At 48.8% G+C, this 23,406-nt stretch overlaps 1 protein-coding gene across 4 annotated transcripts in view; it reads right to left on the minus strand.

Annotated features, from left to right (window-relative positions):
• Positions 1-23,406, minus strand: part of LOC142587387 (uncharacterized) — a 174,772-nt gene that overhangs the window by 69,371 nt on the left and 81,995 nt on the right. For all 4 annotated transcript variants that reach the window (XR_012829511.1, XM_075698352.1, XM_075698351.1 and 1 more), the window contains one exon: positions 9,477-9,619. Coding sequence is in view for 3 of the 4 variants with exons in the window: in XM_075698350.1 (XP_075554465.1) it covers positions 9,477-9,619 (143 nt within the window). In the remaining variant the exon portion in view is untranslated. The remainder of the gene's footprint in view (positions 1-9,476; positions 9,620-23,406) is intronic.

Raw genomic sequence — 23,406 nt, forward strand, 5'->3', positions numbered from 1 at the left:
CTTCAGGTGACCCTTTCCCACATCAAGCGGACTAGACATCTATCTTCTCGTTTAGAGTGCACTGGCCAGTCCGTGACCATATCGCTCCAGGCATTAATGTCTGTGCATGGCTTCGACCGAGTCACTGCCTGTGTTCTAATGTAGTGAACCTTGTCATGCGTGGTTGCCGCATCAATGCCAGTGGTCGAACCACACATGAGTTCATGAAAGCCCAACAAATGTTCTGAATCCTTAAAGCTATACGTTGGTTGGGTACACATGCCTGAGCCCTCCCAAATGCGCATAGGGTGACAAGCAGTTGCCCTTGCTGAATTAAAGGGAAGCATCAAGGACAACTCAATACTTTTTGTTGAAACCAAACCTGGTTCCTCAGGATCCCTGATATCTTCAGGTCCATCTTGACCCTGGCGCAAACACTCCGACGTACTATATTTAGCCTGTTTGAAGTGTTCAGTTCTCACTTCATTCTCAACCATGCTTATGCATGGTAGCTTTGAACCTTGCACAAACCAGTCATCGCCTACGCCAGGCCCACGCAGCACTGGTTTATATACGGAAGCAATCTGCTTCTTGTCTTGTGACCTAACAATATCTTTGCCTACAATGGCGTGGTCAGAAGTCGTCTCTCCTTGAGAGACTGTCTCTCCTTGAGACCGTTTTCTCTCGCCAAGGCCTGAGGCCATTTCGGAGGGAACCCTAGGGTCGCCGCTGCACTGCTGTGCTGCATCCTCAACCGCGGATCTTGGCCCCTCGGAGCAAGCATCCGCGAGTGCCTTGATGCGAACGCATACCCTGCGAAGTTCCTCCTCCAGGCGTGCCCTCTCAGCCGCCTGTTCTGCCACTCGGCTGTCGCGCTCCCTCTGAGCTTTCTCGCATATCAGCAACCATCTCTCTTGCACCCACCTGTGCAAGTCTGCCCCATGCAAACCCAATCGCTGGGCCACGGTGGCTAAGTCAAACAGACTAATTTCTGGCTGCTTCTTGCCCAGATATGCGCCTTCCGCCTCTGCGACTTTAAACCGTAATTGTAAATTTTTTTCCTCAAGCGCAAGTTCCTGCTTTTTAGCCTCGCGCTCCGCCACCCGCTCTTCTCGCGCACGCGCTTCCTGCTCATTCAGCCATGCCCTCAACTCCGCACCTTCTAGGCCCATGCGTTCGGCTAGGGCTAACAGATCTCGTGTGCTAGCAGCCATAGTTCCTAGCCTTTAGAAAAAAGATCCAAACGAACGGCTTTGTCCTGTCGCACCGACGCCAATTTGTGATGACCCACTGATGGGCAAAGGTTCGTGTTCTCAATGGTTCGGTTGGTTCTCTTAGGCGGAGCCTCCGAGAACCCAACTGAGGACGAAGCCGTTGGTTTGGACGCACACACAAAGACTTTTAATCAAACAGAAAAGGCAAAAAGTAAATAGAAAGAAACAGAAAGCATGCATAAAATAAACACTCAAGAAAACATTGCGGTAAGGAACACACTTAGGGCTTTAACGAGGGTGCTAGTCCGGGCTTGCCACGAGGGCGGGGACGCGTCGCAGTCTCGACACGGCAACGCGGCGACAAGTTGGCAGAAGGGGTGGCGCCGGTCTCACCAAAGGTTGCGGCGTAGGCTGACTGACCGGGCGCCGGGAGCGCGCCAGCTCTGGAGAGGTGAGGTAACGCTGACGGCTTTGTGGCAGGAGTGGACGGCGGCGGCGTTCTGGCCGGGCAGAGAGCTCGGGCCCGTAGCCCGACTGCTCCCCTCTCGCCCACGGGCACGGAAGCTCGAACGCCGGCCTCGGGCAGCAGGCGGCACGGCAGACGGGGCGGTGTTCTGGCCGGGCAGCTGGCGTAGACCTCGGGCCCGAAGCCCGACTGTTCCCGTCCTGCCCACTGGCGCAAAAGCTCACCGGCCTTGAGGAGCTGGCGGCACGCTCAAGTAGACGGGCGACGCACAGGAACAGGTTGGCAGGAGGCCCCGGGCGGGTGAAGTCCTGGTGGGCTCGGGTCCGGAACTCGACGGCCCGTCTTCAACGCCCGCTCCGGTGGTTGACCTCCTCCTGCCGTCGTTTCCTGGGACTCTCCTGGCGTCTCCCCGGCGTCTCCCTGCGTGTCCTCTTGCGTGTCGCCCCCGTTCTGCCAGCGCACCACGCTTTTTGTCGTGGTCTGGCCGATTTGGCATTTACTGATTGGCTGCCCGACGCCCCGTGGTCTTTTCTCATTGGTTGCTTTTTTTGCTTTTGTTGTCTTTCCTGCGCCGCGCGTTCACGTGCCGGGCGCTCTTCGGCGTCGTCGTATTTCCTCCTTCCAGCTCGGCGTGCGTGCACTCCGCGTCGTCTGCTCTCGACCGTCCCGAGCCCCGCACCACGTCGCGCACCACACATCACAACAACATATTTATAATATGGGAACACGGCACAAGCGCCTTAACCGATTTATTCAGCCATTTCAATCGCTTTCACCCGGGTATTGAATTTGCGACTCACCGCTCTCTTTGTCAGATCAACTTCCTGGACACGAAGGTCTACATAGAAAACGGAAAACTGAGAACGACACCTTACCGGAAGCCTACAGATAGCCAGCAATATTTAGACTGCAGCAGTCGTACCCCACGGCATTGCAAGCAAGGAATTTTTGTCGGCCAAGCGAAACGAATAAGAAGAATCTGTAGCGAAGACCACGATTATATCCACCACCCAAACGACCTTAAATCAACGCTAGCAGAAAGGAACTATCCCCAAGTTGCTCTCGATAGAGCTGATGATTCCGCGTCAAGATTGGAGAGACAGCCGGAAATGGCGAAGAGACAATCCGCACTAGAATCTGACAGACCGCCGGCCTTTAAAACAAAATATTCTAATACACTCCCAAACATAAACAACATCCTAAGAGAATACCACACAATATTATAAAGTAACGAGTGTCTGCGGAAAGCGTTCCCGGATGTACCCAGGGTTACCTATCGCCGAAACAGGAACTTTAAAGACATGTTAGTGCACGCAAAAATTAGCCAACAGCATTCCCCCGTAATAAAAGCATGTTGTCGCCCTAGGTGCAAAACCTGCAGGCACCTTCAAAGTGACATTAAAATGACAAGCACCGCATGAAGCCAAATCGAGCTTCACTTGTACAAGTTCGGGTGTGATTTATATGCTTGTATGTTCCTTCTGTGAGAAACAATATATCGTTGAAACAGGACAGTCAATGAACGTCACGTTGAACGGACATCGCGCGCACACAGCCAAAAAGCTTCCCAAAGCCGTCGCCGAGCATTTCAACCAACCAGGTCATAACTTTGATGAACTTAAACTCTACATCTTACAGTCAAATTTCCGTTCTGAACGAGAAAAAAAAAGGAGAATCATACCTTATCCACAGGTTTAAGACATTGCAACCAATAGGCATAAACGTTTCAAAGGGAGCTTTAGAATCTATTCGCTATGCTAAACTTCAAGCTATAGGCAACAACACTTACTTTGATTTCTTGGCGTATCTCCCCCCCTTTCTTTTTTTTCTTTCCTTTCCTTTGCTTTCTTTTTTTTTGTCAGAGGCGTGTCAGACGCCTTTGACACGCAGGCTAACGCGCGTGCGTTGACAGACCAGGGGAGGGGAGGGGGGGGGTGTTGTGCCCTGGCTTTGACCTTCTACACAGTGTTCCTTGACTCTCAATTCGTCACGCTAACACATTTTCCCTCGTTTCCGCATCCTCCAGCCTCATACCCTATCCCCTTTAGAAGAACCCCAACTATATAGACTGTGGCGAGGAAAGCATACGTCGCCTTGAAGAAGACAAGTCCACTTGTCGAAACGTTGGCTCCTGCATTCACCTTGTTCACGTTTCGCTCATCGTCTTAATAAATCATATGTTATATCTGCCTTCGAATACGCATGGTCTGTGTGGGACCTTGCAACAGTAACTAACAAAGAAAACTAGAAAAATTTCAGTCCGTGGCGGCAAAATATGTACTAGATATAGCAATGACAGGCAGTTTAGTGCAACTGAATCTAAGGCAATGCTAAACTAGCCATCTCTCCAGCACCGAAAAGCGTCGTTTCGACTGAAGCTTTTACACAGCATAAATCACTCTCATACTCGAATTCCGCGTGACGTGTACATAAACCAGCCTCACCACACACCAGCACGCGAAGATCATGAACATAAGATAAGAGAATACAAATGTAATACATCGGCTTTTAGCAGCTCTTTTTTTTTCCCCAAGAACCATCAGTCAGTGGAACCAACTTCCTTCCTCAGTTGTAGGAATTTCCTGTCCTAACAAGTTCTTTTCTGCACTAAAAGCAATAGAATCTTTTGATCCCTAAGGCTTGATAAATATCGCGTGTACGTTTAGCAATCATCATGACCTACAAAGAATCCATTTCAAATGACATTTTCTTTTAGTGCCTTTTTTTCACCTTGTCGCACTGTATCTTAATCACCGTATTTTTTGTAAACTATTATTCTCTTTGTTTATTTTTGCTTTTTCATTATGAGTCTTTGTAATCATTGTGCTTTATGTACTTTTTTTTCACATGTGTGATGTAACATCTGAAACGTGCCTGTGTTCGACGTGGCTGCGTGCAACTTGGCTGTGTGCTTTTGTGTCGGCGCATAATAATGTGTTGTTCACTTACACGAATTGATGCAAACCTGCAATTTTTATGCTTCTTTTTTCATCTGTGTACTCAACCCCCCACCCCTCTGCTGTATTGCCTGAATAGACGCTGTGTGTACTAAATAGATGACTAAATAAATAAGGAGGGATGTGCCAAGAAGCACCCCAAAGGTTTTGTACCGTGAAGCAGCAATGTTGTGTAGAGGTATCCGCTATCTTGTGGCAAGCACTACACGGGGCCGACTAGTCGATGCCTTAACGACTGGATACGGGAATATAACCACAACGTGAGCAACACCGCTTCCAGTCATCTGGGCATTCATTGCACAGACTGCGCGGGAGAAAGAAGAAAGAATAAGACATCGCCTTCTTATCCGATTTTCAGTCAGTGCAGCGTGTTGTCAGATGATCGCACAAAAATCACCAGAGAGATTACTGAATCACATGAAATCCACAAATTGAAAGATAAATCGGTAAGCGCCGTCTCAATAACTCTGTCAGGAACATAACTACATTTTCTTGAAGATAAATAGGAAACACGTGCACAGTTGTTCTGTCATTGTAGCCCTGTGCTCACGTACCGTCTTGCCCGCCAATTTTGTGTATTTTTGTGTATCTTCATTTGAGATTTGTCGCCACCGTATTTAAGCAGTGGAAATCGCCTCAATAAAACCAGTTGTAAGTTCAGCGCTGTGTATGTGCATTCGTCTCGTCCTTGTCCTTTGCGCTGCTGAAGAAGAACAGTACGAAGGCTTTCTAGCTGTGTCTGGATAATAAATAAACAGTTTATTCATTGATTACCTTTCCTGCAATAGAAAAAGAACATGAATTTCGAAAGCGCAATAAAATGCTATGTGCCTCATCGTATGCATTGTGCTAATAATTTCTTCTGAGTTTTAATAACGTTTTGCTACCGCATCCAGTGTTGTGCAATAAGATACCATACCACAGCAATTATTGCGTGCTTGACAGAACAAATTGAATTTCTTTCTGAGACAGAAAATCATAGTAGGCTGAAAACAATACACTGGTATATTTTGGGGTGACTTGAAGTGTATAAATTGTGAAAATAACCGCTTTATATATATATTCCTATATTATGCAAATGAGCTGCCCCCATGCATTTGAAGAAGTGCTTCAATAGTACGACTTCGCAAAGGGCAATGTAAGACACCTAATAAAACCCTCTGATTCTCAAACTTGTATAATTTTACAGCACATCATTTCATGAATATCGAGAAAGACAGAGTTGAAATGTTGAAAACGGTTAAAATAAAACATGGCCTTTACACTCTGAAAATGTTTTCTATCAAGAGACTCAACGCGAAGGCCTCCCTATGCGGTGTTGATGCTTCAAAACAACCTAGAATAATAAATGCAGTGCTCCATTGGCAATATCTGAGAGAATTCAGAATCGGGATGAGACACGCTGGAGGTAGCGGCGCTGGCATCAAGGCACCCTATTTCGCGGAGGAGAGAAAAGGGAGAGGGCCCGGAACCGAGCTACCGGACAACGCGGCAGGCATCTAGTAAAGGAGGCATTGCCCAAGAGCTAGCGTCGGCTCGCGTCAGAGCTTGCGTCCAGTGGTGACGTGCCCTTTTCCTCCAACCAACGAGAAGTGGCGCGTTCGCTTGTCGGCTCGTTCCGAAACGTACCGACGCATGCCAACGGTTTATTATTGCCGTACAAAACCGTGCTTTTTAATTATGTACTAGTATGTTATTTCTGTGCAGTAGCTTTTGTGCAATTAAAAAAAAGCTTGAATTTAGAAAGTGCAATAAAATGCTATGTGCCTGTCGACATTAAGAACTGCCCACTGAAAAAGAATATAACTGCAAAAAAATGAATCGCTGTAAGTGCACGTAACCTTGCGCTTGGTGTGTCGTCTTCTTTCACGTCCGTGTCGTTTTTTATGTCGCGCAATATCATTTAAGCAATGGATTACCAACTTGCCCGCAATGCTGCTCTCAGTAACCACCTTATCGCCTATCAGCGGCCAGTAAAATGCCGTAAGCTGCCGTTTTCGACAAACACAGGCGTAGTGGGAGTTCCAAAAGTTAGCAGAAGAGCATACCCTTTGCCCCTCTATTTTCAACAGCACCATCCACGTGTCGCTCTAACTCGGTTTCGAGGCCACACTTTCGTGTGTTCCCGATGATATCATTCAAGATAGTGCATATGCCCATCGTGGCTCCTTAGTGGCATGGTCCTGGGCGGCGAGGTCAAATCCCGGCCACGGCGGTCTCATTTCGATGGGGCGAATTGCGAAAGTACCCGTGTACTTAGATTTAGGTGCACGTTAAAGAACCCCACGTGGTCCAAATCTCCGGAGTGCCGCCACTACGGCGTGCCTCATAATCAGATCGTGGTTTTTGCATGTAAACCGCCATTACCTTACATGTCTTATACAAGTTGTACCACGTAACTTGAGTCAACATTGAAAATATTCAAGTACCGCGTAGGTGCACAAAAACAAGGTAATGTCGTTTGCTGTCGCTTGGAGATACTTGGAATATGTTTTTTTCCATTCCGCCTAATTAGTTAATTATTATAAATTCATTATTCTACTTCTTAAATATTATAATTAGATAAAAAGTGTCAATGAAGAAATTGTAAAGCAACATGAAAAACTCCCAATACAGCTTTCTCTTGCTCAATGCATGCTGCATAAAATTGTTTTTCCGAGCAGGAAAGAAGCCCGCACATGCACGCAAAATTGCCGCGCGACTGGCTGCTCGAGGCACTGAATATTTTTGAAGTTTGGCTCAAATGACGTGGAACACTCTGTATACTCAGTGACCCAAGCTGGCCCGATGTGTGGTTTCGGAAACTGTAGCTCAACAAAGCAGCCCACGTGCTACCCATTAAACTCTGGGAAGGCTGGGTTCGGTCGTACGGGTCACCAATTTGTGGGAGGTGGAGTTAACAGGTAGCCGCCGTAGCCACGGTTTAATTAGGCCGGCCACCGATGGTGCCACGGGATCTCGGGAGCGGCCGACACAGCGGCTGGCCAGGTCGTGCGCACGTGCGTGTTCTCTCCTTGCCCTACCTGCACGTGAGCCCATCTTCGCTTGCCTTGTACGCGACACTTGCCCGCTACAGGGCCCCCCCTCCTAGTGCGAAGCGCGATTGAAATAAATCCAAGGATAAAGCCCAGGTAAATTGTGCAGATGGTGTCGTAGTTGGTAGTGTCGGGTTCACACAATCCGAGAGAGATGTACGACGCAGCACCAGCAGCCTATAGATTGCGAGCGAGGCGCAGCCATACTGATACCGTCGTACGAAATCGCGGCCTGCCGAAAGTTCTCGTAGATGCTCGGTTCTGAGCAAGGATGGTTGGCCGCAAGTACTCGTAGGCCGTGGGATGCAACCGGAGCCTGGAACCATCTTGAGAAGGAAGTGGCTGTCCAGCTGGAAGAACCAGATATGCCCGGCGTGTCGATAGAGAATTCCCGGACACCCTACACCTGCGGGCATATCCTGGACTGCGTGATGCCGCGTTACTCGCCTTGGTAGACTCGGTTCGTTTACTCTGGCATGGCTGGACTCGGTCGTCCGGGCCACCAATTTGTGGGAAGTCTGGGTTTGGTCGTCTGGGTCAGCAATTTGATGGAGGCGGCGCAAAGAGATAGCCGCTGTAGCCGCAATTTATTTAGGCCGGCCCCCCATGGTGCCACGAGCGGGCGACACCGCAGCCGTTCAGGTCGATCGCGCTAGCGTGTTCTATTGTAGCGCCACCTGCACGTGTGCCTATCTTCGCCAGCTAATCGGAGGCGATCGTCGAGCCCCTACAAGACCACTAACTACCCAGTGATCCAAGTAGGTGGGAATATGTTTATATACATACATACATACATACATACATACATACATACATACATACATACATACATACATACATACATACATACATACATACATACATGCATACATACATGCATGCATACATACATACATACATACATACATACATACATACATACATACATACATACATACATACATACATACATACATACATACATACATACATACTGCCATTGTTTGAGAGAGTTATGGATGAAGTGGTGTACTGCAGCGGGATATTATTTTTCGTGCTTCGCTAAGAACACTCCGCGCCATCTTGCGCTGCTGTCGCGAAGCCTGCGCATGGCATCTGAAATGCATCGCGGGCGTGTGTGCATGAACGCTTAGAAATGCGTCATGCGGAAACACGCTCCTTTCTCACGCTTATCTCTGGACACTCGGCGCCACCGGTGGCAGTGCCGACACGTCCGTGCGCAGCCTCCGAGACAGCAAGAGTGGCGTGCCGGTGCCCGTGAACCCTGAGAATCGTTCTCTCGCTTGCTGCAGACGCAGTGGCACATACTCAGTGAAGTTGGCGGGAGGTTCGATGAAGAATGGCGCATACCTATTGGATACATGGAGCAGCTTGCCAAAGCACTGGCGTGAAATACGTTCATTCAAAAGCGGCATATACCTAGTGAATTTGTGTCGTAGCCTTCTAAAGGGCCGAGCTGCTTTCTTCGAGGGACCCTTGTGAAGTGAGTTTGATTCAGCTCAGTATGAGAGAAGATTAGTGAGGTTTATTGACATTGTAAGAAGAGCATTCCCAGTAGCACATACCTGCTTGCCCAAGCTGGCATGAAAGAGGTTCATCGAAGGCCAGCAGAGGTCGAGTGGCACATAAACAGTGTTCACCTATTCTCCTACCACACACGTACTCGGATCCCTGGGTCGTCCATGGTGGAATGGGTAGTGCATCGGGCTTTCGTCTTTTATTTTACTAAAGGGTGATAAGCACTTTATGTGAGATAAGCGTATTATGTGAGATAATTCTAAATAAAGGCTCTGTGCTAACATGGTGTGTACTATATCAGACTTACCGATTCGTTGTATAATATTCTATGCTCCTGTAGAAGGAACCATCCTGAGCGCTGACAAAGGCACATTTCATGCACAGTGATAGCGTTGGGTTCCAATGTTCAGACGTTTGGTAGAGGATTAGTTTGCTCGTTGTACCGAGGAGCTGCAGAAAAGGCAGGCATAAATAGATAGAACGACAGAAATAATGTTTAATGCAAAGGGTAGCGTTCTGATACACCTTACTTCATATGATAGGTGTATGTTTTCTGAACTTCGCACTTCGTTTATCGTGTTTATAGTTTTTCCAAATGTGGCAGCTAAAATTACGGCGAGCTGACGTGACACTCGTTTTTCAAAATATCGCAAATAGCTACATGTATTTCTTGTGTTTTGTATGACGATCTAGTAAAGACATATGCTAGCTCGAACACAAAACGGTATATATTCTGAACTTACCTATTTTATGTCCTGTGGGCAAGGCAACTTTAATCTGCTGCTGGTAGTAGAATAGTGACAAATACCAATAATGTTTGAGAAATCACACTACATATACCGTATTTGCTAGATTTTACTGCGTACAGTTTTTATAGTACCTTTAGGGTAAATGCTACCATTTACTGTGAATCGACAAGGCAGATCCACTTGTAGAAACCTCGCAGTTTCGCATGAAAGGCGGAGCACCGATTGCGATAGCAAATCGGTGGAGAGTTATTTGGGACGAAATCCACCACAGTAAAAGCTGGCGCAGCCGTCGGCCTGACGTGGTATGAGGGACCACGTCGACACAAAGGCCGCATCAGCTGCTTCGGAAGTGTCGAAGTGAGTTGAAAACAAAATATAAAGTATCACCTGCGCTGCAGTTCTGATTTAGTGCGTGTGCGCACAGCTTTTCGGGTGTGCGCTTGACAACACTTGAAGGCCCTATAATAGCTAGTGGCTGCCGTTCAAGGCGTCCAATATGGTAGTCTATTGTTCGGTGCCGCCATTCCGGACGTACACAACGGAGCTCGGTGTCAGCCTTCACACGTACCCGCGGGACAGGAAGCTGCGTGAAACTTGGAAAGCGAAACTTAGAACCAGCAAGCAGCCATCGGCAACAACTAGGGTGCGCTGCAGGCACTTTCGCGAGGAAGATTTATGATTCCGTGTTCTCGTAGATGCTCGGTTCTGTAGAAGTCGGAGCTTCAAAGGTATACCGTCTGGCCGCTCGGGACTTGTGTGGCAATAAAGTTTTGGTCATTCATATTCTTGACATAGCAGTCATGCTCGAGCAGCAGAAATTAGATGGCAGAGCTGCTCCTGCAAAACTTGTGGCGAAACCCCGTACGCCGATAGTGTCAGAGTTGCAGTGGTCGCTGAAGGCATGGCGAAGGTTGTGCTTGTGGCGTCAACTTGCCTGCGAGTGCGAAATTTGCACATAGTAGAGCCAGTAAGAGAGCCTTTGAATCGGTGATGAGTGAGGCGCCCCCGAACGGAAAGCGAATAGCTGGCGGGAGAACCACAGAACCACTGGAAGGAGAACCACAGACCGTATGGTGGCGGAAAGCACTCACGTGTTGCCCACAGAATCCCTTGGAAAGAGTCGTCGCGCAACGGCCTTTGAGATAGGGAGGAGATTCACGAATGGAGTAGAGGTCTGATGTTGGGACCGACGCGTGCTGACGATCGGAACAGGTGGACGCAGGCGATGTGGGACGGCAAGAGCCGCCGTGACGCGATGGTTCAAATGGCAAGAGCTGTAGTGAGTGAGTGCTCTATGTGACGCAGTGAGCAAGACGGTTGGCCCCAAGTCCACGTAGAAGTCATGGCCGTGGGATGGAAACCGGAGCCTGGAACCATGTTGAGAAGGAAATGGCTGTCCAGCTGGATGAATCAGGTGCCCAGCATATCGATATAGAATTCCCGGACACCCTACAACCGTGGGACGTATGCCGGACTGCGTGATGGCACGTGACTCGCCTTGGCATACTCGGTGCGCTGAAGATGGCATGACTGGCCTGGGCCATCCGGGTCACCAATTTGTGCGTTGACGTTGGCATGGCTGCGCTCGGCCCTCTGGGTCACCACTTTGTGCGAGGCGGCGCGAAGAGGTAGCCACCATGGCCACGGTTTATTTCGGCCGGCCAGCCATGGTGCAGTGGGATCTCGGTAGCGGCCGACACCGCGGCTGGCCAGGTCGTCCGCACTAGCATGCTCTTTCCCTGCGCTACTTGCACCTGAGCCCATCTTCTTGTTCGCCTGCTTTGGAGGTGATAGTCGCGCCGGTCCAGGTTGAATGGCCAAAATAATATCTGTATTAGTGCTCTCATAGACTGCTCTAAGAATAAATTTTACAAAGAACTGTATTATAGTAGAATACCGCACAGTACGGATTCCATGCCAAATGAATTTTGCTAATTTGCAAGCTTGCTCTGCAGATCTGATAGAGGTGTAGCTGCAAAACGGTGATTGTGGGTAGGAGCTAGGTAACCTATGCACATGTTTTCAAATTGTTGGGCTCTTTCTTTCAGTGCTGAAAGTTGCGTAGCCTGTGGATTTGTGCTGTCAGAAATGTAACTCGGTGCATGCATTTGTTTATGAAAGAAAGTATGTGAATTACAGAGAGGCTTACCGATGAACAATGTAATTGCTAAAATAGCCACGGTTGCTGTGCACTCATCACTATCAAGGCTGAAATTGACACATTCCGTTCGGCAACTGCTGCTTGCATGGCCGATATGTCTGCTCTGACAGCCCGCACTGAGACTGCCGACAACAGGTCTCACCGTTGTAACCTTGTTTTTTATGGGCTAAAAAGTTGTCCGAATAAAAACTGGTGAGAGTCTCAGAAATGATTGTCGATCACTGAGTCTTGCACCTTCGTCGCCTATTAAACCATGCGCACTTGAACACGCTGATGGTTTCGGAACTTATCACTATGGTAGGTGATCAGTAATTCGCCATTAATTGACAAATATCACCACTAATGGTTGAATTCGCTCACTTCAAAAATAAAGATTAGATCCTTTTGCTAGCTAACAAACTTGAAGGTACAAGTTTCGACATTACCGAAAATTTCTAGGCCCACGGTTCGCATAGCTTGTAAACGCCTCATTGAATTTGGAAATACTAGCAACATCCAGTTCAGCCTACGTTTCGACAAGCGCGTTTCCTTGCAACAAAACCTACGTTTTCGACCTACAAACCAATAAGGTAGTTGAACGTAAAACTTAGCAATTAGCGAAGTCGAAGCCTCATTCAAACCCTCCTAGTTCTTCGATGCGTTTGTTCACTCATATAATTCGTTATGTGGGCTACTGATTTACACTGAAACGGAATTAAAATGACATAAGAAGTGCAAATTTTAAGACTGGGCAAAGTGGTAACATTGTATCTTGAATGTGTTGACAGCACACATGTGCTTAGGAAAAGGGACAGGCAGAGTTCCTGCCTGCCGAGAAGAGAAAAGGCTGAAATTATAAATAACTTGTGCAATAAGTGTGTTAGCGCGTCTTCCGTAGCGTTGTCAAGTCTCACGAACTTGAATTTTATGGCGAGTTTTAAGCCATATGTGGGCACGTGCTTGAATCTTCAAAGTTGGCATATCAGTCATTGCCCTTGTGTATCTGTTTCTTGCCTTGTTTCCTTCTTTCTACAAACATATATATATATAGGCAAGAAACACATCCTAAAGGGTGATAAAAGGGTACTTTCGTAAGTTACACGTTTGTTTACACCTTTTTAGCAACCATTTGAATCAGAACGCTTTATCATAATGGTGTTCACTACACGTGGGACGTGAATTTGTCTCGAAGAAGGGAGTTAGATCGGCGACTGAAGGGTGTTGAACACATGATGCACAAATCTGACCATTAGAATGCGTATACAGCTGCACATTGAGCAATGTGTTTATGTATTGCAATTTTTTTTATGATTCTGATGTTAGCGGTATGACCACCACTCTGAAACGTTACGTCCATAATAGGCACACACACTCACATACTATTTGATTGATTATCATTGAACTAATGTTCTAAGTAATATTGCAATGCACTTGAACGCTTTTCATACGAATCTGCACTAGCAGAATGAAAACACACTAGCAGCTAGCACAATTTTCAAGAAATATTGCGCGGTCCTTAACAGCCGAACAAAAATTGGTGAACCCAAACAAGCTCTCTGGATACATTACAGAACAAACGGGGACGTGCTGTTACAGAAGCCTCTGCTGCACAATTACGCCAACAGACATTTTGCTTCGCGAAGCCCTAAAGAAGGTACTCATAGCGGCGAGGTCACGCTGGAAGTCTAAAACGTCCCCGGAATCTCCATGTAGCCTGCCCAAGTGCTTCGGAGCTTTACTAAGCTACTCATGTGTTTTATAAGCACATCTTCAGACACCATTTATAAATTTCAGCCTATATAATCAGGAACCGACGTCATCAAAGCTGTAATTACTGAGCCTACACTTCTACAACCACAGCCTTGCCTCCCAATCTGTTCCCACAAGACGTAAACGTTATTTCAGAAAGCTAGGTTGCATGGTCAAATGTCAACATTTGCAGGCAAAAGTTGGTGTCAGCTAGTACAAGGCAGGAATAATTGTAGATTAGTGGGCCAGTCCATTTTCCTGCATCGAACCTAAATAGGCTAGCTGACATTGATTTCAAGAATATGTGCGAAAATTTTTAAAATTTGAAAATATACCATAATTAAGCGACTTCCTTGAGATTGTGTAACAATGGTGGGATACCTTTTCAAATCGAGTGAGGTAGTGTTTAGACAGGCAAGCGTAAAAGAAAGGCTAATTTACTTTTCGACCGGCGAAGTGAGACCACTGATTCTAATGACTTACTTCAAGCATATGATCAAAATAAATCATAAGTGTTCAGTGTATACAAAGAACTTATACTACTAATCGTTTCAACGTAATGAATTCCGCAGAAGAGCATTTCGGAAACCGATATATGAACTGCGGTAGAACAAAAATGTCACTTCTTTGGCAGACACGCGTAAGTGACCTGAATGCTTAGGAAGTGAAGTGATTTTTAAAGAGAAATGGAAGAGATAAGTGCAGTGCCCGTAACTTTCTCCCACAGGAAACCTCAAGAGCACTGCACGGTGAAAGGGGTATGCGGAGAAAAAGATGAAGGAGAGAGAGACTGGAAGTAAGAAGTGGAGAGAGACCACCAGTATAGTAAAAAAAAGACAATGTAGCTAAACGTTTGCGGGGCCTACAGCCACTCTCCGAGGTGTGTTGCTTCACAGAATTCCATAAATGCCGAAAATGCACGCTTGAAGATGGAGCAGTGAGCATTCGGGAAGAGTAGGCACTGCAGGGTGTTGGATGGCAGGCCACATCGGCGATAGGAGGCGTTCAGAGCCTCGCTCTCGGTCCCTAAGGCCGGGCAGTGAAGTAGATGATGCTCCACAAAACATTCATTTGAGGGATCGCCAGTCCTTTGTGCGCAGGCGCGTGTAAGAGCAGGCGCGAGAGAGAAAATCTGGGGGATTTCGCTCCTTGAATATGTGATTCTGCATAGGCACTACGGAGGAGGTTTCTTAGCGCGTGTTGCATGCGTTTGTCCCCTAGACATGCAGGCATTGCGGAGTGTGGTCGAGTTTTCGCTCCGCCGCTGGCTGCCCGTGCGGTGAGGCAGTGGGCATGGGTGCCCCATTTGGTGATAGGTGTGTCTGAAGGGGAAGGTAATTTCTGGCTCGTGTTGTACAAATCGCGGGTCACTTTTTTCGTCGTGACGACAGATTGCATTTAGTACAAGCACTGCTCTAGGAGTACACATGTAACCGGCAAACGGAGGCCATAGGCGAGCAGCTGATGTACGTTATAGCAAAACAAACGGCGCAGGATTTCCAGGGCATCCAAGGGATAGAGGGGGGATCAAAGCTGGAAGCAGGGCGGCGCATGGGCTGGGGCCGCGGAGGCTGAAGCGTACGTGCCAGGGGGTGTTCGCATAAAAAATTGTCTGTCCGCGACAGCGGACAGCCGATCTTATACACGCTTGGCACGCGTAGGCCTCGGTGAGCTCCAACCCACGGACCAATCGGGGTTCTAGCTTTGGTGTCCCCTATGCCGCTTCGGTTTCCTGGAGGCACCGCCAATAGTGCGAAAAAATCATACGTTGTTGCAATTAGCGAAAAACACGATTGAATAAATATTACGTTCAGCCGCCAACTTCTGACACTAAGTTCAGCACTCCCACGCCCCGCGAATTCTGCAAAACGAGTCAGAACTTTGCCTCTGAATGTACGTCGGACAGCTTTTCTCGCGCCTGCGGTGCTGGTACTGGGTCAGTCATCGTCACCGGCGGCTTTTCAGCCACTTGCGTTCAACCGCGGTTGCTAAGGCGCTCTCTCTTCTAGATTTTCAATATATGCGGCCCGGACTCCGCTAGGCTCGTTACTGCTCTCGCAGAAACATGTGTGATTTTATTTACAAAGTACATCACCGTAACGTGCGAGAGAGCTCCGATCCTCAGCGGCTTAGCCCGCTGCTTCACCTGCTTTACCGCGCCGGCAGCCATGCTCGACCCCACTCCGCAATGCCGACACCCCTAGGGACACACGCCTACAAGACGCAGTAAGAATCCTCCTGCGTAGTACCTAGGCTGGGTCATATATTCAAGGAGCAAAAGATTCCAGATTTTCTCTCTCGTGCCCACTCTTACTCACGCCTGCGCATAAACGACTGGGGATCCTTCAAATGAACATCTCGTAGATGCTCCAGTGTCTCCAAGCCGACACAATTATCGCATGCGGGGCTGCCGGATCCCGTGAGCGTGTGTGTGCACGCCGCTGTTTTGTAGCAGCCGATGCGTAAGCAGAGAGGGAAGGAGCAGTCAGCCCGAGAGAGGCCCGCACGCGGGATCAGGCGTGGAGGCGTTCCCGCCGCGACACGCCGATCGGGGTGTTGGGCAGGGAGGCTGCGCAGAACCGCTGTCTTCACCGCGTCCAAAGTCGTCACCAAGTGGGTGAGGGGGAAGCACTGGTACCTAGCGTCGCCTTGGCGAGGGAGTCAGCCTCCTCGGTGCCTGGCAATTGGATGTGTGCGGGTATCCACTGGAGCGCCAGGTCGCAGCCTTGATTGACCGTGTGTCGCATCTTGCAGCCAACTCGAACAGGGTGCACTCCGGCGTAGTCCCTGGCCAGCATGCAGAGCGCCGCACGAGAGTCAGTGAGAATAGCCGCTGACCAAATGTCCAGATGTTCCAATAGGAGGACGGCCGCCATATCGATGGCGACGAGTTCGGCCACTGTTGACGACGTGGCAAAGCGCAGTCGGCACTGGCGCGTTTCAGAGATGTCCGGTGCCGTGCAAGCCACAGCACCGGACTCGTCCATCGTCACCGAGTCATCGGTGTAGACGAGTAGTCGTCCTGCCAGTCGCTCGTGCAGTAGGGAGGCGGTCTCCTGTCTCATGGCGCACACCGCAGTTCGGCGCTTTGATGCGACGCCAGGCACCGCGATGTTAACGTCGATCAGACTGGAGTAGTATGGCAGGATGACGAGCTGTGGCGACGACCCGATGAGCTTTGGGAACTCGGTGGCGCATTTGCCCATACCCGAGTTCGGCAGGGAGTGGAGTCTGCAATCGAGCCGCTGAACCTGTGGTGAGCGTCGCAGGCGCTAAGCTTGGTGGAGCGCCTGGTTTCGTGCACGAAGGAATGGCACCCAGCTGCCCACGTACGCGAGTGTCGCTCCTAATTGGAAGGAGCGAGGGAGACCGCATAGTTCTCGCACCGCAGTACTGTGCGCCATGTCAATAGCATTCGAATTCGCCGCTCGAGCGTTGGTGGTGGGGAGGACGTAGAGTGCCGTCGATGTGGCTACAGAGTTGCACACGCGCAGTGGAAGTTGCGGCGTGCGGCGTGTAGTCCACGAGCGAGAAGAGAGCGCGCGGCGCTCGCGATTTTCCTTGATTGCCTGCAGATGTGGGAGACGGCCGCATTGAAATTGACGCGGCAGTCGATCTGCAGGCGGAGGTAACGAACGCTCTTGCGCCACGGGAGAGAGCAACGGCGCAGGGTCAGCGGTGGCGCTTAGGAACGTGCTCGCGTACCATGTAGGCGTACCAGCAGTGCCTCCGTTTTCGTCACCGACAGCTGGAGGCCGATGCTTCCCATGTACTGGTCCACCGCGTCGACTGCAGTCTGGACGGATGTACGCACCTGATAGCTGACTTTAGTAGGGCCAGTAGCAAAGAGGGCGGTGTCATCAGCGTAGATGGCCACCCGTACTTCGTGGAGCGTCGCTTTTGGGATGTAGTCCGGAAGTCGCGCGAGGGCAAGCTGAAACAAAAAGGGGCTCAAAACACTGCCCTGCGGAACACCAGAAAACACATTGCGCTGCCGGCGCCCAGATGATCATGACTGATCTCCTTGGTGGCTTTTGATTAATTATCTGGAGCGTAGTCGTATGAATTCTGCCGCTAGAAAAGTTGCGGCACGCCTGTCGGTCACTATGACTTCAACCTCTGTTTGGGAGAGCGCAAGCGCTATGACCGCATCCTCGGCTTGGAGGTGCTGTTTCGTGTCAGCGAAATACTCCTCCGATATTCTTTGTTGACGACTATGGTGGCTGTTGTGGTTGCGCATCTGGGGTAAGACGTCCTTGTAGGCTGTAAATGTTAAAGTCCCGTATTGCTTATGTATATAGCCCGGGCCCGGGCCTCCCTTCGCTCAGCGTGGTACACTGGGCGCATGCTGCGAGGTAGATGACGTACGGTGATGTTGCTCCGGACGACATGGGGTAAGCTCACAGTCTGAGGCGGTGGATGGCTGAGAGGGGCAGGGAGCCCCAGGCGTGAGAGGATGGACTCCCCACTTCTGTAGCCGCCAGCCTTGTTCGCTGGCTCGATAAATGTGCCTCGATAAGCGCCTCGTCCATGCTGTGCGCACGAAGTCGTAGTAGACGTTCTGTGGACGTACTGATCGACAGGCCCATCGTCTGCTTATACGCCTTTCTGATCATTGTATTGATTTTCTTGAGTTCCGTCGCGTTGATTAGTGCGTATGGAATAGCCTAAGTTATTCGGGACACCACGAAAGCTTGGACAAACCGAAGCGTGTCCGCCTCCGCCATGCCTTGTATTGGTTGTTATTGGCCGGATCATGTGGGTAACTTGGACTGTTGTATTCTGAAGCTTGTGAATGTATATTGTGTTGGTGCGATCCGACTGGAAAACTATTCCCAATATATTTACGCTCTGAGACGGAACGATGGTGTGTCCCTCCAGTTGTATATTGATAGTGCGCGATTCGGATGCGTGCTCCTATGGTGAGACCAGGAGTAGCTCCGACATTTGGGGGGCGCTGCTCAGGCCGCATGACTTAGCATAGCTGCTCACCACGTCTGCCGTTTCATGCAAGTGCCTCTCCATTGCCCCGATGGACCCTGTAGACGACGAGATGGTAATATAGGCCATGCCGGATCCCCGGGATGTTATCGAGGAGCGGCGGAAGGCCTATTAGGGCGATCTTGAAAAGGAGAGGGGATAACACTGCACCCTGTGGTGTGCCGCGCCCCCCCCCCCAGTAGGAAAGGGTTTGTGGCTTGGTCCCCGACCTTCAGAATTGGCTTTTATATCTGAGAGGAAATCTATGATATAGGAATACGTCGGGGCGCCACAAGCCAGCGTGTTCAGCCTCTGTAACACTGCTGTGTGCTTGACGTTATCGAACGCCCCTTTCAGATCTAAGGCGAGGATAGCCGTGGGGGAGTTCTTGCGCTGGCACAATCACCTCCTCTTTCAGCTGAATTAGGATGTGTTGAGTTGAGGGGTGTGGACAAAATATTATCATCGCTGTTGGAAGTTTCCCCGAGTCCTCCAGGAATGATTGTAGCCGGTTGAGAATGATGTAGTCTAGCGGCTTTCCTACACACGAAGTGATGGAGATCGGTCGTAGGCTCGCAATGGCTGGTGGCTTGCCTGGCTTCGGTATCAGACGAACCTCAGCCATTTTCCAGTCCTCGCGAAGGTGTGCTTCTCTCCATGCTTCTTTAAGACGTGCGGTAAGCTCTAGTAGCGACGGGCTGTCAAGATTGACAAGTGCCTTATTGGTTATTTGGTCCATTCACGGGCTGTGTGGCGTCTCAAGCCTATTATCGCCGCTGTTGCTTCATGTAGATGAAAGTCCTCATCTAGGAGCTCGTTAGGGGTGCTGGTGTAGGTTGGTAGAGGCACCTATGGATGTGTGGGGAAGTACTGGGCTTTGAGAGTCAAAAGAAATCCGCCTATTTTCCTCAAAATTGTTGGATTACTCGGGCCATATTGTGGTGGGATTCCATTTTGCTGCTGGCCGGGTTGATTAATTACCTCAATAACTTCGATGTCTTGGAAGTAATCACTCTTTCTCTCAAGCTGTCGCCGAGGGATATTCAATTTTTTTGGCATAGCGTGGTAGCGTCTTTCGCAGCCTCTTGTGTGAGTAGTGCTATTCGCCTCTTCAGCTTGCGATTTAATCTTTGCCTTTTCCAACGCTTCAGTAGGCTACGCCGGGCTTCCCACATGTGGAGCAAGCGAGCATCGATGCTCGGAGTGGTGGTGGATGCTTCAAGCATTTTGGTGTGCGCCTTCACACCCTGGTGAAGCTGAGTGATGCAGTCCTTAATTGACTGAAGCTGTTAGCTCTGTTCGTTTGTAACTCTTTGTTCTATTGTCACCCGCAGCTTGGTCGAATCCATGAAGCGAGCAGTGCCTATCCTGGCTTTGTACTCGAACCCATGGAGGGTGGTGGCTAGCAGCGCGCGCTCGCTGCCTAGGTACTCCTCCAGATTGGTCCAGCAAGCTTGGTGGATACTTCTAGTGAGGGCTAAGTCGGGGTTCGTGCCTCCTTAAACACTTGTGCTGAGCCTCGTATTATTCATTGGATCGTTGACGAGTGTGAGATCCATGTCCTCAATAACACTGTGAGGTAGGGTTCCCCTGGGTTTGGTGTACGTATACCCCCAGAGGTGGTGGGCTGCATTAAAGTCGCCCACTATTAGAAGCGGATGGTTGCCTGCTGGGTGCGTGGCTTGCTCCAAAACCTCTTAGAGGGCCGATGGCGCGCTTTTTGCCCGACCGTACATGTTTAGAACAAACATGGGACCCTGCTTCTTTGTTGCTGTGGGATAATTTCGAGTAGAATGACAAGTTGTTTGGATTGTTGGAGATGGTGTTGAACGGCCACTAGCTCTTTACTGACCAGGGTGTGAAGGCTGTCACCTATATCGGTGCCATACGCGACGTATCCGGGTAGGCCGACCTGTGTGTGTTCGTTTCTCGGAGTGCGAGGATTTCAGGTGTTCTTGTTGATGTAGATATGTATTGTATCAGTGACCCATACTTGTTCTTGTAGCATCGGCAATTTCACTGCCGCACCGTGGTTTCGCCTGAGGATCCCCCACGCTATAGGTAAAGCAACCAAAGTTCCAGAATTACCGCTACACTTGTTAAATGCACGCGAAATCAGGAATAGGGTCTGTCGCTATACTGGTCCAATGCTATTCGCATTGGCATAGACAGTAATCGTGTGACGAGTAGTACTGTAATTCTTTACGTTTTGGGCTTTTCTAGCAGGTATAAAATACAATTTTTGTGTTTATGAATACTACGGCGTTCTGGAGCGCTATCAATAAAAAAAGTACGAGACGATGTCTGCCAAAACTGTTTTCAGTGAGCCAAGTTGGTGCACTAGCGCGCGTCTCTCCAAGAAGTAAATCGCCGTTTCTCGTAATGCGCGGCGAAAGCAAGACGCGCAGGCGCGAGCCTTCGTGCTCCGGCAAACGTAGGTGCTGTTTGGCTTTTATCCTACATGACACACGTGCAGAGTAGGACACCCGTAGTCTGCGTGTTTAAGTGCTGATATGCACATCCCATAGGGAGCGTGGTCATGCCCTAAGGGTGTTTACATCGCCACAAACCAGAACTTTAAAAGGGTATCAAGGGTGCAAGAACATAACGGCGTAATTTCTGGGGTTTTGAGTACCCAAATTAACATACTAATAAGAAGCATGCAAAATTGCAGGGGGGCGTGACTCCACGCTACTATCCACGAGTTGAGGTTTTTAACGTGCACTGAATGCAAAGTACACAGGCCTTTGTGCACTTCGCCTGCATCAAAATGCGACTGCCATGGCTGGAATGTTATCCCGCGCCCTCGCGTTTAACAAGGCAGTATAGATTTGACTAGGGCGAGTTGGCTCATGGCTGTTCAAAAGGTGTAGCACGACTGCGACTCAGACAAGGAAACACAAGCCACAACACAAGCGCTGACTAACAACTGGTTTTATTTGCACCGAAACCGGCATATTTATGCGCAAGAGGCTTGCCATGTAGTTAGCACAGATATGGTCACACATGATTAACCAAGAACAAGATACCGCAAACGCTTAAGAACACATTACTAAATCAATAAAAGAGTAAGAACAAGATATGGTCATCGAACATTGTTCACTATCGCCACGTATCTCAATGCTTCGGCCTAAGGCGAAGTCACTACGCATAAAAAAATATGATAATGGCAACAAAGAACATGCGCACAAAACAAGGTATCCACACAACACTTGTTTTGAGAAGGCTTCTCCAACGGAAAAAAACCTTTAAAAGGGGGTGAAAATATTTAGACCTAAACAAAACATTGCAGAAACTCAAGCTCATCGTCACTCAAGAATATGGATGGCTTGCTGATGCAATTGTGCACCAATTTGTTGATGAAAAAAAGCTTCTATGATTTCTCACTGGGTCCTTTCTTTTGCTTTCGCCTGAAAGTTAGTGCCATCCAATTTTGGTTTGCAGCCGCGCAGCTTGCAATGTTCAGCCAGAAAGCTGCCTGTCTTATTTTGTACATTAAGAATATTCTCCCTGGCCCGCTCGTTGAAACATCTCCCCGTTTGGCCTATATACCGGCGACCGCATCCAAATGGAATTTCATAAACATTTGCCACGCATTCTGTGAATTTATTTCTGTGCTGAGTCGTGCACTGTGTCAACTTCTTTTTGTTTGGAATTGTTGAAATTTTGACAACTTACACGGTGCAGAATATACAATCGGAACATCATGCTTCGAAGAATCTTCTTTATGTTGCGTAAAAATTTATGAATATACGGAATCACCGGCACCAGCCTTTTTGCTTACCAGGCTTACTTTTTGGATTAGGGTTCTTAATCTTTCGAAGCAACGCTTCTGAAACCATAGTGACTAAAACCGATGGGTATCCGGCTTCCTCCAGCCGCGTCCCCTGGAAGCCGAAGCTTTTACTTATTGCGTGGAAACATGTGTTCGCTAGGGTTGATTGAAGGCAATTCACTACAATTTATCTTGTGACACGTTTGGAATGGGCACTGTTAAAAGGCAGTAGCCCCTTTTTAGAGCCAGGGTTATATTGTCAGTATATATAGTCATCCCTAAATAGCAACAATAGGTCCGGATACCGTAGTTGACAGTTCATTGAAGTGTCCCATGTGAAGCCCGGCAGAATTGGATGAAGGCTCCTTAATAGCGTCATGAACAGTAGCCTCCAGATCATCGTTTGAAACATTTCTTTAGGTTACGAGACAATCGTCTACATGCCGGCATATTAAAACAACGCGAGGATCCCGCAGATGTGAATGGATACGTAACAGTAACCGTCAATCCACAGATGGAAAAAGAACACTTGATTTGCTGCAAGATCTGTACTTGTAACCCTTGTTAATCAAGCAAGGAAGGAGCAAAAAGGGATTCTTGACGTCTTTTTCACCCTAAAGACCCATAAGCCATTAGCACCACATCGCGCCATAGTTTCGGAAAATGGCTCATGGCAACGCGTCTTCGCTCGATATCTTCAAAAGCATCGGCAGCTTCTGGCCAGTGGAGATCCCTTTTCGATAAGGAATTCTTCGGGCATTGTAACATTTTTTGGATGAACTGTCCCCTGGGTGGCACAATGAGTTTTCAGTTTTATAGAAGAATTGTTTTACTCTGTTCCGCA

The sequence above is a fragment of the Dermacentor variabilis genome, chromosome 7, assembly GCF_050947875.1.
Source record: "Dermacentor variabilis isolate Ectoservices chromosome 7, ASM5094787v1, whole genome shotgun sequence".
NCBI classification, from domain to species: Eukaryota; Metazoa; Arthropoda; class Arachnida; order Ixodida; family Ixodidae; genus Dermacentor; species Dermacentor variabilis.